This window comes from Eptesicus fuscus, chromosome 9 (assembly GCF_027574615.1).
Source record: "Eptesicus fuscus isolate TK198812 chromosome 9, DD_ASM_mEF_20220401, whole genome shotgun sequence".
Lineage (NCBI taxonomy): Eukaryota > Metazoa > Chordata > Mammalia > Chiroptera > Vespertilionidae > Eptesicus > Eptesicus fuscus.
Genome location: NC_072481.1, coordinates 102,124,699 through 102,140,715, shown reverse-complemented (window position 1 = coordinate 102,140,715; position 16,017 = coordinate 102,124,699). Strand labels below are relative to the sequence as shown.

Genomic DNA, 16,017 nt, shown 5'->3' with positions numbered 1-16,017 from the left:
AGAAAAGAAAGAAAGACAGGAGAGTGGGATTGGAGGACTGCAGATCATTGACCGACTGCAGCTGCTTTATTGACTGTGTAATGCCTTTTATACACAAACACTTGAATAGGAGGTCTGTGAAGAGGAATGTTCTCTCTGTTCCTCTTAATCTCTAAGATAAAGCAGGAAGCCAAATTCTCGGTAAATATTTACAGACTTCTGATAAGCTATGAAAGGTCTCTCTCATTCTCATTCTGCTGACAATAGGAAAGTGCCATCAAAACAAGTCTGGGAACATTCTGTGTGGGCAGGGGTGCTTACACCCGGTCTCTGACAGATCCCCCTTCTTTATTTAATTTTAAGCTACCAATAATAAAAGTAAAACTTAAACATTAATAATAAAGCTCTAATATTAAAACAATTGCAAACAATGCCAATGCAAAACCAAACTACATACATGTTATCATTTTTAAAACTTGAATGTCAAGAGTAAAACTCTGGCTACTAAATAATAACAAAACAATAAAAGAGAAATAAAAACTATGGACATGTTAACATTTTTAGCTACTAAATGAAAGAAAGTCTCTTTTGCTGCTGGTGTCCCTGGACTTGGCTGCGCAAGACTTTGCAGAAGACTGGCAACTAACAGATGCTAGCATGAGTAGAAACATGGTTGAAGAAGTAGTTTCAACTTCTTGCTTTTCCACAATCTGCTGTACTTCAGTTGTTAACTTCTTCAGATGACTCTATGTTGGCACCTCAGTCCCTTGTGTAGCTTTCAGTTTTCTTCTTCCTCCGCTTTGCTGTTATTAGAGAAGTACTTAGTCTTTTTGAGTGAAGGGACACAGGAGCTTGTCTGAGTCCATTGTGGTGACACACATAATGCTCTGGCACCCGAATTGGCTGCATTGTTCCTTCTGGAAAGATATAAAACACAACCTCTTCCCCACATTATTACTGAATCTGATAAAACTCTTTTGTCATTTATGCTTCCTTCCACCCAGCTGACTCGGTGGAGGCTATTGTGCAGGAGGCCTGATGCCTTTCACCTGCTGTACGATCCTCTGCATCACAATTCAAAAATTTACTGAAGTAAAAAAAGCATGACTGAGCTTCTCTTGAGGTGACACATAACACCTGTCTCCCCCTTTTTGTTTTAGTAAATGATTTTAAGAGTACGATTGGCTCTTTCCACAATCGAGTGACATTTATTTTGTTAGATTTGATTAGGTTTAAGTCCTCGGGGATTTACCCCTAAAGTTGGTACAGGAAGGTGGATAATATATTGAGGACATTGCTTCTAATAAAATAGGGAAATTGTCGTTCTTAAATAATATTTTAAAGACTGAAAATTTAATGAAAAGTTCCTCTGAATTAGTGTGTCATATAGTAGCTGTTTCAATAATTTTTGCTATACTTACCACAAAAGCACTATTACTATAGGTTAATGGGCTCCATAGTAAAATCTGTTAAGGCATAAATAAGAGCTTGTATTTCTACTGAAATATAAGGGGTTTGAAGGACCTTTGCTCCCCTGCTGTAGTAGATCCAGCCTTTCTAGAACTGGATCTTATCTGTAAAAATGGTTAATGCCTGAGGTATAATACTTCTTTTAATGTGGTAGTTAATACTATTCCCTGTGTTAGAAATAAAGCAAGCCCCTAAGCCAGGGGTCCCGGTAGAATACAAAACATTAAACATATTGACTTTTATGTAGAAGGGTGTGTACACATGATCTGGAAGTACGCACACCGATCTTCCTTGCCCTTGGTCCTGGGCAACCTGTAGCAATGTATAGCTGCTGACTGCTAGTATGGCAAGGTGTCTTTACTATTTTTATTTATGGACTATTTCTCTTCTGTTCTTGTGGGCCACTGCTTATTCTGTGGCTTGAACAGTTCTATTAGGTCCTCTCTGGGATCCGTTGTTGTAGGACTCTATATGGGCTTTCCTGGAAATATACAAATATATTCTTGACTAAAAGTTAATAAAGGAATATTTTCTATAAATTTGACTTGGGATCCTTTTTTATTTTTTGCCCAAACAATTTTCCTTTGGCTTGTTTTGACACTGTGTGTTTTTCATGGGTGTCTTGCTGTTAGTATTACAAATAAAAATTAATATTCAAAGAAAAAAATTTCTAGATGTAATTTACTTTCAGGATATTTTCCCTTACATAATATTTTTCCACTAGCCCCCCTTTTTTTGATTTAATTATTAGGAGGCTTTTGGAAAATTTTTATAATGTAGTCTTAATAATTTGAAATTTTAATTTTTTGCACAAAAATATGACTGCTTTAGGTTTACTGTATGTTAAGCAATTTTACCATGAGATGAACTACCAATAGAAATTTTAGTTAATACTTTAGGAACAGCTTTTTGTCTAGTACAATTAAATTTTCTTGAATATTCACTTATTACAATTAGCCAATTTAAATTAATCTGAAAACTTTTCTACTATTTTTCTGTCAAATTTGATACTCTAACAATTTTAGTTTACCCTGTAAATGTTAATGTAAAGGATTATTTCATCTTTGAGAAGACTCTAAGCATTCCTGGTGTTAAGCTGGATTTAGATATAGGGCACCTGCTGTCGGCCACGTCTCTGTTGCCTGGGTCCCGGTCTGAGCTGGGCCAAGTCTCTGTATGTTGCCTGGGTCCTGATCTGAGCTGGGCCAAGTCTCTGTATGTTGCCTGGGTCCCGATCTGAGCTGGGCATGGGAAGCGCGAAGCAGCCATGGGGCAGGAGGCCTCCCTCAGAAGGGGCAAGTGTTCAGGCCCCTGCAATGTTGGGGGGCACGGTGAGGATCTGTGCCCCACCTCTCTTGACTCCCAAGTTCTCTCCTGATGGCCCCTCTGCGACTGTGCCTGTCTTAGGTTGTTCCTTCCTTGAGGAATGTTATCCGTCTCTGGCTAACCAGCCATCCTCCAGGGCCAATCAGGGTGATGTGAGGTTCAGTTCTGTCTTCTTGGTAACCTATGCCCCCGTGGTCTCCATGCCCAGCACCTGCCTTGGGATTCCCCCCGCCTGCTGGCGGGGCCCCGGCACTGATCACGTATCTTGGGGAACCCAGGTTTCTTCTCCAGGGAGGGCCCAGCTCACCCCATTGGGCAAGGGACAGGTCCATGGTACCAGCCACCACGAAGCTTCAACCTCAGTATGAACAGAAAGTTCAGGCAACAGCTGTGGGAGGGTCCCTCTTGGCAAAAAGGGCAAGAAGGGCCAATATATTGCTGAAACCGGTTTGGCTCAGTGGATAGAGCGTCGGCCTGCGGACTGAAAGGTCCCAGGTTCGATTCCGGTTAAGGGCATGTACATTGGTTGCGGGCACATCCCTGGTAGGGGGTGTGCAGGAGGCAGCTGGTCGATGTTTTTCTCTCATCGATGTTTCTAGCTCTCTATCCCTCTCCCTTCCTCTCTGTAAAAAGTCAATAAAATATATTAAAAAACAACAACTTGAAAAAAAAAAAAAAAAAGAAGGGCCAATATAGAATGCTCAAGTGCCTTCCTAGGGGGCCCTCCACACAGTGGAAGGGATTAAATCCTTTCATGTCCTTTTAAATTGCTGCCAAACATTCAGAGAATTAGTTTGTAAGTTTGTGATAATTGTACAATATGATGTTGTAAAATATTAAAAATTATAATTACATTGTGGAATAATATTATGTAAGGATATTCTTTGCTCTAGGCCATGGCAATTCAATTTCAAACTGGAAAAAATATTTAGTTACTTTCTTTTTGTATAGACAAGGTCTTAGTTATATTTTTGTACCTCTTAGAGGCTAAAACCTTTATAATATTTCTTAAAATATCTATTCTTACTTGATAAGGCTTTCCATGTAATTTCAAATAATTAAATCTGTTTTAAAAGATTTCCTTTAAGAAGAGAGAATAAATTTCTTGTATTACTCCGGGCCCTTGGAGCTTTCCAAGAATCACCTCTGTTAAGACCTTGAAATTTTAACATGGAAAAAAAACATCAATAAAGCAGCTGCAGTCGGTCAATGATCTAAAAGGTATTATAGCCGAAACCGGTTTGGCTCAGTGGATAGAGCGTCGGCCTGCGGACTCAACGGTCCCAGGTTCGATTCCGGTCAAGGGGCATGTACCTTGGTTGCGCTCACATCCCCAGTAGGGGGTTTGCAAGAGGCAGCTGATCGATGTTTCTCTCTCATCGGTGTTTCTCTCTCTCTCTATCCCTCTCTCTTCCTCTCTGTAAAAAATCAATAAAATATATTTAAAAAATAATAATAATAATAATTATCTTAAGCTATAAAACACATTATTTTATTTTATCAAAAATAAGTTCTTATACTTTATAAGACATAATCAATTAATAGCTTCAATTCTGTCCTCTAGGTTTTTTATGAGGCAAATTTAAACTCTGTTTTTTATTTGCTAGTGGCTCTGGATAACCAGGTTTGGTTTGTTTGAATGTAAATTACCACATTCCTTAGCATACTGGGAGAGTGGGCTTCTATATTGGAGCTCTACGTGTCTCCCTTCCCCTATATCCTGCTTACTTCGGGGGAAGTTTCAGCAACAGATCTGGCCGAATTTCTTTTCATGCTTAAAAGATAGACAGATCTCAAAGTTTTTCTCTCTTTTTCGCTTTCTGAAGTAATAACTCACACCCAATTTGGCCAAGACTTGCATTTCCCTGCGAGTTCTCTTATAATTTTTAAATGTAACCTTAAGTAATCTTTTTGCAAGTATTCTTATTGCGGGAGAGCAGATAGCCTTGCCCTCTCCTGCCACCCTTGAATTTCTCCACACCAGAGGCGGTTTCAGCAGTGGAGTTCCACTTATTACAGATTTTAAATTCTATACACAAACTAAGATTCTAATTTGAACAAGAAACCACATTATTTTATGATCATGATCACATAGACTTCAACATTTTCCCATAGAGGGCTTTTTCTCTAAACTCTAATCGTCCCATGCTTTACTCCTGACTATCAAAACTTTTCTCCTCACTTACCTTATCGAGTGCACTCTTTACCTTCAGGAGTTCCTCACAGTGCTTCCCAAGTCCTCAGGTGCCTGCTCGGGCGCCAATCGCCAGGGCCAGCCCGACGGTTGAACCGGGCTGAGGTTGGGAGATGGGAATTGAGAAAAGAAAGAAAGACAGGAGAGCGGGGTTGGAGGACTGCAGATCATTGACCGACTGCAGCTGCTTTATTGACTGTGTAATGCCTTTTATACACAAATACTGAATGGGAGGTCAACAAAGAGGAATGTACTCTCTGTTCCTCTTAATCTCTAAGATAAAGCAGGAAGCCAAATTCTCGGTAAATATTTACAGACTTTTGATAAGCTATGAAAGGTCGCTCTCGTTCTCATTCTGCTGACAATAGGAAAGTGCCATCAAAACAAGTCTGGGAACATTCTGTGTGGGCAGGGGTGCTTACACCCGGTCTCCGACATATTCCCCCTTTACCCTATCCTAACTCTCACATCCTCCCTTCCCTCTGGCAGTCACCATACTGTTGTCTGTGTCCATGTCATCATCACTTTTCTATGAGGCCTTTCAGTGGTTTTTAGTTTTTATCTTTTCTGAAAAATACTGACATGAATATTCTTGTAGTTATATCTTCATGCAAATTTATGATTATGTCCCAGGATAAATTTTCAATAGTGGAAATCCTGGGTCAAAGATGTGCATACTTCGAGTCATGTGGGTGCTCCCTTGTAGGTAATTAACTAATTTTCTCTTGCTGCTTTTAAGAGTCTCTCTTTGTCTTTAACCCTTGACATTTTATTTATGTGTCTTAATGTGGGCCTCTTTTGGGTTCCTCTTATTTGGGAGTCTCTGTGCCTCTTGGAATTGTAAGACTATTTCTTTCACCAGGTAGGGAAAGTTTTCTACCATTATTTCTTCAAATAGGTTTTCAATATCTTGCTTTCTCTCTTCTCTGGCACTCCATAACATATGAACTATGCATTTTCCCAAACCTATACCAATAATGGGTAACTGTCTTTCTGATCTCTGTTAGGAAAAATGTGTCAGTTTAATTTGAAATTTGGGGATGTTGAACATCTTTTCATATATTTATTAGCAATTTGTGTTTCTTTTTGCATTGCTTTGTATTTTCCATGCTTTCTTTTAAACTTTGCTCTTTTTCTTATTTATATTTGAGGATTTTTGTATGTTAGGAATATTGACTTTGTCCTAGTATTCAAGCATTTCTTGCATTTTGTCATATTCAGTTAAACTCTTTTATGGATTTTTTTTTTAACTCTATAGATTTAAAAAAATATTTTTACTAGAGGCCCAGTGCACAAAATTTGTGCATGGGGCGGGTGTCCCTCAGCCTGACCTGCACCCTCTCCAATCCGGGAGCCCTCAGAGGATGTTCTGCTGATGGTTTCGGCCTGCTCCCCATGGTTCTCTGCTCTCTGCGGGGCCTGCCTGCTCCACACCGCGGCGACGGCCAAGCAGGCCATGCGTGGTGCTGCTCTTGGGTTGCTGAGGCCGTGCTGGGTGCTGCCTGTGACCGTGCTTGCCTGCTCCCCGGTCGCCACAGCGAAGACCAAGCAGGCCATGCTGGGAGCTGCCTGCTGGCCGCGCTTTCCTGCCCTTGGGTCGCCGCAGCGAAGGCCAAGCAGGGTGTGCTGGGAGCTGCCTCCTCTCTGCTGTTAGTCTCCACTGAGGCAGTGAGGTTAATTTGCATACTCACTCATGATTGGCTGGTCGGCACTGTGAAGTGATGGTCAATTTGCATATTTCTCTTTTATTAGTGTAGATAGAGCCAACTCCACCATCTGTTTGGTTTTTTATTTCTGGATTTCCCCACCCTAACATTTCCAAAATTCTTGTATATAATTTTTGCTTATATTTATCAAATTAAAATGTCTAATCCTTGTGGAATTTATTTCATTATACAGACTTGAAATACCTCTTATGTATGAAATTTCTGTGTACACTTAGACTACTTCTAAACTACGTGGTTCAATCAGATGGTCTTACAATTTTTAATAAAGAGAACAGAATTTTCTTTATTATTCTTCTTTTTAATATTGTTTGTATGTTTGTCTCCTAGGAAAACTTTGTAATCATTTTATAAAGTACTCCCACCCCCTTAAAAATAGATCACATTTAGCCGAAACCGGTTTGGCTCAGTGGATAGAGCGTCGGCCTGCGGACTCAAGGGTCCCAGGTTTGATTCCGGTCAAGGGCACGTACCTTGGTTGCGGGCACATCCTCAGTGGGGGATGTGCAGGAGGGAGGCAGCTGATCGATGTTTCTCTCTCATCGATGTTTCTAACTCTCTATCCCTCTCTCTTCCTCTCTGTAAAAAATCAATAAAATATATTTTTTAAAAAATAGATCACATTTATATTTTTATTGAGGGTTTTCAGATTTCTTGAAACAGTAAATCTTTGATGTATTTTTAAAATCTCATGTTTACAGTAGTTATTTCAGTTGAGTCTGTTATTCAGTAAGGGCATTTAAATTTTTTATGTGGTATTTAGCACAAGTGGTTTTTTACTGAAATATTTTATAGTTTTATTGATTCAGAGACCAAAACTTTTTACAACATCCTCCCCCCCCAAAAAAAAACACACAAAAAAAAACAAAACTCAAAGGTATGTCATTTTCTCAATAATAGGAAAATGTATTGTTACCTGTGCATATGGTAAAACTTGAATAACTGTTTCAGAGTTGGTTCTCATTAAGTTTACACAAGGAAAGTCTATTAAGCTTGAAAATTCAAAATACTTTTCTTTAGTATATAATTCAGACTACTCTAAAAATCATTTAGTTACACTAGATATTACAGCTATTAAGTTATGTCTATTTTAGTTCCTGGTTAATATATATTTGTTTCAGTAGTGTCTCCTTGTTCCAGACATTTAAACAGAGGAAAAATAAATTTATGTAACCAAAAATAAATTTAATAAAATTAATATAACCAAATTAGTGACTCTATTTTAGTGAAACCAAATACACAGTAAAGCTTTAAATAATTTGTAAAACCTTTTCATAATCATGTACACACAGCTTTTTTATATAAATGGACACTACAGTATTTATCCATTCATAGAGAAAATTGAGGTTTTGAGAGTTAATGTCCAACAGTAGGAAGAAAAGAAACTAATATTTTGCATACCAAATGAACCGAGCACTTTTTATGGTGTTTTCCCAGATTATATTATTTTAAATGATAATTTCCTGACAGTAATTTTGATCAAGCTATTGCTACATTATGAACGTAACCATATAATATCTTACCAGTTCTGTGTTTTTTTTCCCCCTTTATTTTCTTTATTCAAATGTGGTTGTTCACTATTTTTATATAATAATTAGAGGCCCGGTGCACGAATTCGTGCATAGGTGGGGTCTCTCGGCCTGGACAGTGATTGGGCCAATTGGGGCCATTTGGCCCAGTCTTCATCAGGGCGATTGGGGCTGGCCAGCCTGGGGGAGGCACCGTGGGAGGTTGGCCGTCCACAGGAGGTTGGCTGTGGGTGCACACTGACCACCAGGGGGCAGCTCCTGCATTGAGCTTCTGCCACCTGTGGTCAGTGGGCATCATAGCTACCATCCGGTTGTCCGGTCATAACAGTCACTTAGGCTTTTTATATATATAGATAATGCCCCAATATCCTGCTTTTTATTGGCTGCTTTGCCCAGTCTCTTAGATATTCATGGTTGATTATAATAATGATCTTAATATTTTTATTATTTTTTTTTTTAGATACCTGAATTTGACAACTTGTACCTGGATATGAATGGAATTATACATCAGTGTTCCCATCCTAATGATGATGATGTTCACTTCAGAATTTCAGATGATAAAATCTTTACTGATATTTTTCACTACTTGGAAGTGTTGTTTCGCATTATTAAACCTAGGAAAGTGTTTTTTATGGCTGTTGATGGTGTGGCTCCTCGAGCAAAAATGAACCAGCAGCGTGGAAGGCGTTTTAGGTAAAACATTCATGTTTTATTTTAGGATACTATTTAGATTAATAAAATATGTTATTTTAATGATAACTGACTTAACACAATGCATCTTCTGTTCATGTTTCTTTTTTCTTAAATTTCTCCAGAAATGAAACTATACTTATAATGTACATTTTATCAATTAAGTAAACAAATTAGTAATTCAAGTGAGGTGTCATTTTTCAAAGCCTGTTGAAAGGTTAAAGTCAGTGGTGTGCAGGCAGGCTAAATAGCTGTCTCAGGTGGTGAATAAAGAAAAGTTGAATTTATTTAAGGAAAAGGGGTTGGGGAATGGGGATATCCAAAGGAAAGGGCTACACATCACTGAGCCAAAGGGTATTGGGTCCATGATGACAGCAAAAATGTACTTAGGACAGGGAAACAAAGAAGGGCATAGAAGAAGCAATAGGAAAACTTAGCCTGGGCTGCTTTGGCTCACTGAGAAGTCAGAGAAAAGGGGGCTTTGGAGACAGGTTCAGGGGGTTAGCCTGGGACGAGCTGCTGCTGCCCATTGCTGCCCTGGTTGCAGGTCTCATGGGATCCCTTTAGGGTTGGGGGATACGTGCCTGTGGGCAAATGGGCAAGGGTATGCTCCTTGGAGGAAGAGTGTGCACCTGGGTTCTTTGTCCTGAGCATATTTATCTTTCTTGCAGGTGGCAACCTTATGGGAGGGTCTTAATAGAATATTCATTAGCTTTCCAGGTGTGCTTTTTCAGGGTGGTGATCTCCACTGATTGGTGGGTGCCAGGGCAAGGGGTCCTGAGGCAGCCAAGGCATCACTTGTCTGGTTTTGCTCCTTTTCTGGGCCTGGAGCTGAGCTATAACTGAGACCTCGATGTTATCTTTAGGGAGAAAAAGGTCAGGGGTCTACACTGCCTGACCAGTGATATGCTAGGCAAGGTTCTTGTTTTGAAGGTTTTGCCCCTTGCTAGGCAATCGGGGCTTTCTGCCCTGGTGAGTTTCTGTACTGACCCATCATCCTTGCTCTGCTCATGTCTAACACCTGTGTTGGGTTCTATAAAGTTATTCTGTTGTTCCCTCACAAATTTTTCAAACATCTTATTGATAATTTGCAAATGGTAGTAGCCAAGAAAGCTTCTATAGTAGTATGTCTTGAGCTAGGAAACTGCAGAATTATCTGAGAGATTGTCCTAATCAGAATATCATTGCTATTTTAATTTAATTCAACAAACATTTGTTGAATGCCCAGATTCTGGGCTAGCTGCTGACTCTGAGCATGAGTCCAGGACAAATGAGTCTAGAAGGTGATTGATGGAGTGTGAGAAGAGAGCTGAGTTAGGACATTTGATGTACAGGGTGGGGCAAAAGTAGGTTTACAGTTGTTTCTATGGGAAATAATACATTAATAAATAATAATACAACAATCTATAATAATAAAACGTAATATGCTAATTAGACCAGACAGCTGAATGACCTTCTGGACGAAGCTGGGGCTGTGAGGGCCAAGGCAAGCTGCAGTGACTGCAAGGGCATCAGGCCTCTAGTAAACTGTTTTGCATACTCACAACTGTAAACCTTCTTTTGCCCCACCCTGTATTATCAGCCCTGTGAGTTGGATTGTAGAAGTAAAAGGATGAAAAGAGGTTATACACACACAGGGTTTAAAAGTCAAAATCCTGGACCTGTGAAATATTTCTGAATAACAATGAGAGCCTGCTGTGACCTTGGTTGTGAGTAGCAGAAGTAAAGTTAAGAGGGTTATTGGAATTGAAGGAAAGAAAACCTGAGTTTAGCATATTTAATGGATCATTAGCATAATGAATCCTTTACCAGTGTGGCAAGTAAAGTAGTTCAAAGGGCACCTGTAGAATCAAATGTGGAAATCATCAAGGAACTGAGAGTATGTTGGAAGCTCCCAGTGAGAATGGGAGGAGGATGGTCAAAAGTACTGATTTAAATATCAAAAGAGAAAAAAATACTGAAGATAATGGAACCTCTTGAAATCTTTGAACACAAGGACTATCTCTTACTAAAATGTAGATTCTCAAATACTGTCCAAGACTTTTTTAACCTGAATCTCTAACAATTGGGCCCTGAAAACCATTTTTACCAGACTCCCTGGTATATGTTAAACTAGTTTTGGGGAACGACTGAGCTGGAAAATGTAGTGTTGAGAAAGAGTTATATAAACCCACTGTATCAGTCAGTATTCAGTTGAAGGTAATAGAATTCTAGCTATTTTAAGCAGAAAGGTCTATAATAGAGAGAATTAGGTGCCTATAAAAGTTGTTCTAAGAGCCAAAAGGGTGAGAATGTAGGTGAACCTTCAAGAATGACTTCCAGAACACACCATACAATTGATCCACCAGTAGGTGGCACTGCTGCTACCACTGAGGAAGGTGAGTTCAGAGGCCCCACCAGAAAAGGTGGTTCCAGGAACTTACTTTCACCTTTATTGTGTTTCAGAGATTAACAAACTACCACCTGAGCTTTTGGCTCCAAGAATACATTGCTTTAGTTAAAATTCAGTAATCAAGACGCTAACACTGAATCTGTTAGCTCTAGAGCCCCAATGCACCTGCTCCATCTGTAGCAAAAAGCAGATGCCCTGCACCTTGCTTTTCAGCACCTCCTAAGTTGCTGAATATTGAGATATCTTCTACTGATGAAACACACACATACACACAACTCCAGTATCTCAATTGGCATGCAGACTGCCACACCGTTTTTGGAGGCATCTGACTGATAAAATCTATGTAATGTCCAGAAACCTCACTGCAGGAAAGCACAGGAGTTTAATTTTTTCAGCTTTCCAACCACTCCAGTATGAGAAGACCAAGTAGGAATGGGATAGGTGATGAGGACCAGTTCACTGTCACCACCGAACACATTTACTGAATGCTGTGCTGGCGTCCAGTGCTCCAAGTGCCCCGCCCCCACGTAGCAGTTTCTCCTTCATAAGCTTTAATCATAACCCTCCCACGTCTCCTACTCACTTTAAACTCTGCTGTCTCTGGCTTTCATCCCCCTAGTAGAATCCTTACAGGAAAATCTAAAGAATAATTCTGTACATTACTTAATTTTTCTACAGTATTTTAATAGAGCTGACCTATCTTTTTTGAACTTCCTTTCTGTTATGTAACCACACACTGACTGCACATTCTTAGTCTCCTTGTTATCCTCTCTTCCTCTGCTTATACTTAAATATTGATGTTTCTTAAGGTTCTATCCTGGGTTCTGAGTGATCTTATCCAATGACTTTAATTACTGTGTCTGCACTGAGGACTTGCAAACGTATCTTTCTGGTAGATATCTCTCCAGAGCTCTCTATATATCCATATTCCTGCTAATTGTTTCTTTTTGGATACCACAGGTACATTTCAGGTTTAACATGTTCAGAACTGAACGAACTTCTCTTTGCCTTAAAACTGCCTTCAGTCTATCTTGCCGATTTCTTTTTTTTAAAGTTTTTATTGATTTCAGAGAGAAATAGAAACATCAATGATGAAAGAGAATCATCTCATCAATCTGTTTCCTCCTGCACACCCCCTAATGGGGACCAAGCCCACAACCCTGGCATGTGGCCTGACCAGGATTGGACTGTGACCTGCTGGTTCATAGGTCAATGCTGAACCACTGGGCAACACAGGCTGGCTATCTTGCCTATTTCAGTGAATGACAACACCATTCAAATAGCTGCTCAACCCAAAAGTCCAAGAGCAATTTGGTATTCTTCCTGTTCTTCATTTCTCTTTATCTGATCTCTTAAAAATTCTTCATATCCATTTACGTATTTTCATCTTACTGCTACTATCTGAGCTTAGGCCACCATAATCTATGACCTAGATTACTTTAATAGTCTTACCTTGTGCCTTGGCCAACATTCTATTGTAACCACATTAAACATTATGGCTGTTTAATTTTTTGTTTCCCTACTAGAGTTTCTCTTTTATTATATGCCAAGAATTTGGCACATAGTAACAAATAACCATTTGTTTAACCTAGGAGTGAAGGGAAGAAAAAAAGGACAGAACGGCCTTCATTGGAGAGATTACAAATGAGTTGATATCTTAAGAGCTTTTGTTACATAGAAGGGGTTGGTAAGAGAGAGAGGTTAAATATGAAGAAAAGTTTGTTTATCACAGAAATAGAATTCCACAGGGCACAGTAACAAGGCTATAGAAAATGTACATAAAGCAGAGTTTCCTAATGTATATGCCATGTAGCATGCTGATGTGCCACAAATGGGTTACAGGAGAAACTGGACTGTAGCTGGGATGCTTCTGTTCAAACCTAGGTTCCTTTTACTCTAAAACTCATGTTCTTCCTAGGAAATCTGATTGCCCTAAATGTGAGATGATTTTGACAACTATTGCCATTCATTTTATTAAGCTTTTATTTTAAATTAGAGTCCTGGTGCACAAAATTCATGCATGGGGGGGGGGGGAGGATCCACTCAGCCCAGTCTGCACCCTGTCCAATCAGGAACCCTCGAGGGATGTCCAACTGCCGGTTTAGGCCCGATCCTGGGCCCAAACCGGCAGTCAGACATCCCCCTCACAATCGTGGACTGCTGGCTCCTAACCACTCACCTTCCTGCCTGCCTGATCACCCCTAACTGCCCCCCACCTACCAGCCTGATTACCCCTAACAGCCTCTGCCAGCCAGCCTGATAGCCCCTAACTGCCCCCCCCCCCCCCCTGGCCTGGTCACCCCAACTGCCCTCCCTGCCAGCCTGATTAACCCTAACTGCCTCTGCCTGCTGGCCTGATGGACCCTCATTGCCCACCCTGCCAGCCTGGTCACCCCTAATTGCCTGTCCCAATTTCTCCTTTAGGGACGTAAGCACAGGTGACCAAGGGTGCCTCAGCCAGTCTCTAAACAGATACTGACACGTACGACCCAAGGTACTTACTTAATATTGGCCGAGCATAAATTACACAGGAGACAGGCATGCAATGCACAAATCACTCACGGTTTATTTACCAGAGTCCTGGTGGTTTCCAGACCTCAGCAGGCCACCCGGGGATCCGCGCCGACAGACACACACACTGGACGTTGGACGTTGCAGCTGCAGCTCGGCGTCTTGTTTGAGGCCTCAGTTTCCGGCTCACTGTTTGGACTCACAGTCCACGGCAGAGCTTGGGCAGATTGCAGGAAGGGGGGTGGAGAGTGACTGTCTGTGGAGGAGCAGAGCAGGCCTCTCTGATCTTCCTCTGGTGCTTCCTCTTTTGATGTGCCTAGATGGGCGTCTTCAGTGTGTCTTATCAGCGGGTCCCAGGAGCCTTGCATATCTGGTTTTACATATGGGGAACAGATCACTTTATCTATTTTTCTACATACAGGCCCACTCAGGAGTGTTTATCAACCTGTTTACATTACATTTAATACTTCTTAACATCATTTTTAATATCACACTGTAATTCCACACTTTGATACTTATTCTATATTATTCTTATCACTATTACTATAACACTGCCCCCCATGCCAGCCTGGTCGCCCCATGCAGCCCGCTGTTAAGTCGTTTCGTCATCCCTCACTAACCCCTCTACTGGCCTGGTTGCCCCACTCAGTAGTTTGGTTGTCCCTCACTAACCCCCCTGCTGGCTTGGTCACCCCACGCAACCGGTCGTCCATGCAGTGGTTTCGGTCATGATGGCCCCTGGCTTTTTATATATATGGATGATTTTATGAGGAAACCTAGATATACATTACAATTTTATAATTACATAATACTAGAGGCCTGGTGCACGAAATTCGTGCATGGAGCGGGGGTTCCCCCAGCTCTGCCTGCACCCTCTGCAGTTCGGGACCCCTACACCTTTTTCTTATCTAGCTAACCTCTTCACATTTAAAAAATTAACCGAAATATCACCTACTCTAGGAAATCCTCTTTGAACAAATGTCTTTACAATCTGTATTAAGTATTTTCATAGTATACCATTCTTTTTCTTCAGCAGCTACTTAGAGTGGATGCAATGTGGTTTTCATTCTTGCATCTGAATTTTTTCTTCTTGCTCTTGTAATAATAGCAAAGCTTATCCAATTTACATTTGCCCTTCAAGGGCTTATATTTGGTTCAGTTTCTAGTTGGCTCCCTGCTTTTTTTTTAAGCAATACATTTGGGTTGTGATAGTAAGCCTCACTTGTAATCAAGCCTGTAGGTCTCTCTATCTGAATATTTCTGTAATACCTATCACTTTAGCATACCAGAGATTGTGTTCATTATAGAAAATAACAATAAATGTCACCTGATTATTTGATCTTCTAGTAATATTTTATAGCAAGATGTATTATTCTAGTAATTTAACTATTACAAAACTGAGGCGTACAGAAGTAAATTACGTTGAACAATAAAGAATGACTCAAATATCAAAGCATGGTACACTTAGGGCCTCCCTTGTCCTGTGCCTCAGATATCATAGCATAGTACACATGGAACTCAGCTTCCTTTAAAATAGGAAGGGATGCCATACTCATGAAGCAGCTGATTTTTATTTAAGGGCCTCACTTGTTCTGCACCTTTACAGAGGGGTGAGTAGGGGCTGAGGGAATTTGAGGAAACCCAGACAGAATTCTCCTCCTAAAAGATTTTGCTAAGCTGGCCACCAGGACCGCCAGGCATTTGTCCAATTAAAACCCGGACACACAGCAATAACAAAGGCACTGGTCTCCTACTGCTAATGCATAGGGATCAAACCCCAGCCTGCAGGAACTCACCCCTGCAGTCAGGACCAGGCCGCTGGGTAGACCTGGGCTGGTGCTCCTAAGTCTGGGGAGAGGGAGACTTCCCATGGCTGCAGGCTAGAGGGGAACAGGTCCATAGCGCAGGTTGGTCAGCAGAGCAGCTTCTTCGCCTGGGATTGCAGGGCAGCTTGGCCAGGCTCTGGCTGGCCTGTTCACTCCATGATTGCAGGTCAGCTCGGCCTGGCCTGTTCTCCCCATGATTGTGGGGTAAGCTTGCCTGGCCTGTTCACCCAATGATCACAGGTCAGCTCGACCTGGCCTGTTCTGTTCTCCCCATGATCGTGGGTCAGCTCGGCTTGGCCTGTTTGCCCCATGATCACGGGGCAGCTTGGACCCGGGCTCTTCGCCCCATGATTGCAGGGCGGCTCTGCCTGGCCTG

The 16,017-nt window shown here is 41.1% G+C and overlaps 1 protein-coding gene across 1 annotated transcript in view; it reads left to right on the top strand.

The window, feature by feature from the left end:
* The window catches only part of XRN1 (5'-3' exoribonuclease 1), a 228,198-nt gene that overhangs the window by 23,008 nt on the left and 189,173 nt on the right, over positions 1 to 16,017 (top strand). The window contains exon 2 of the mRNA XM_008158575.2: positions 8,683 to 8,915. Within this exon, the coding sequence (XP_008156797.2) occupies positions 8,683 to 8,915 (233 nt within the window). The remainder of the gene's footprint in view (positions 1 to 8,682; positions 8,916 to 16,017) is intronic.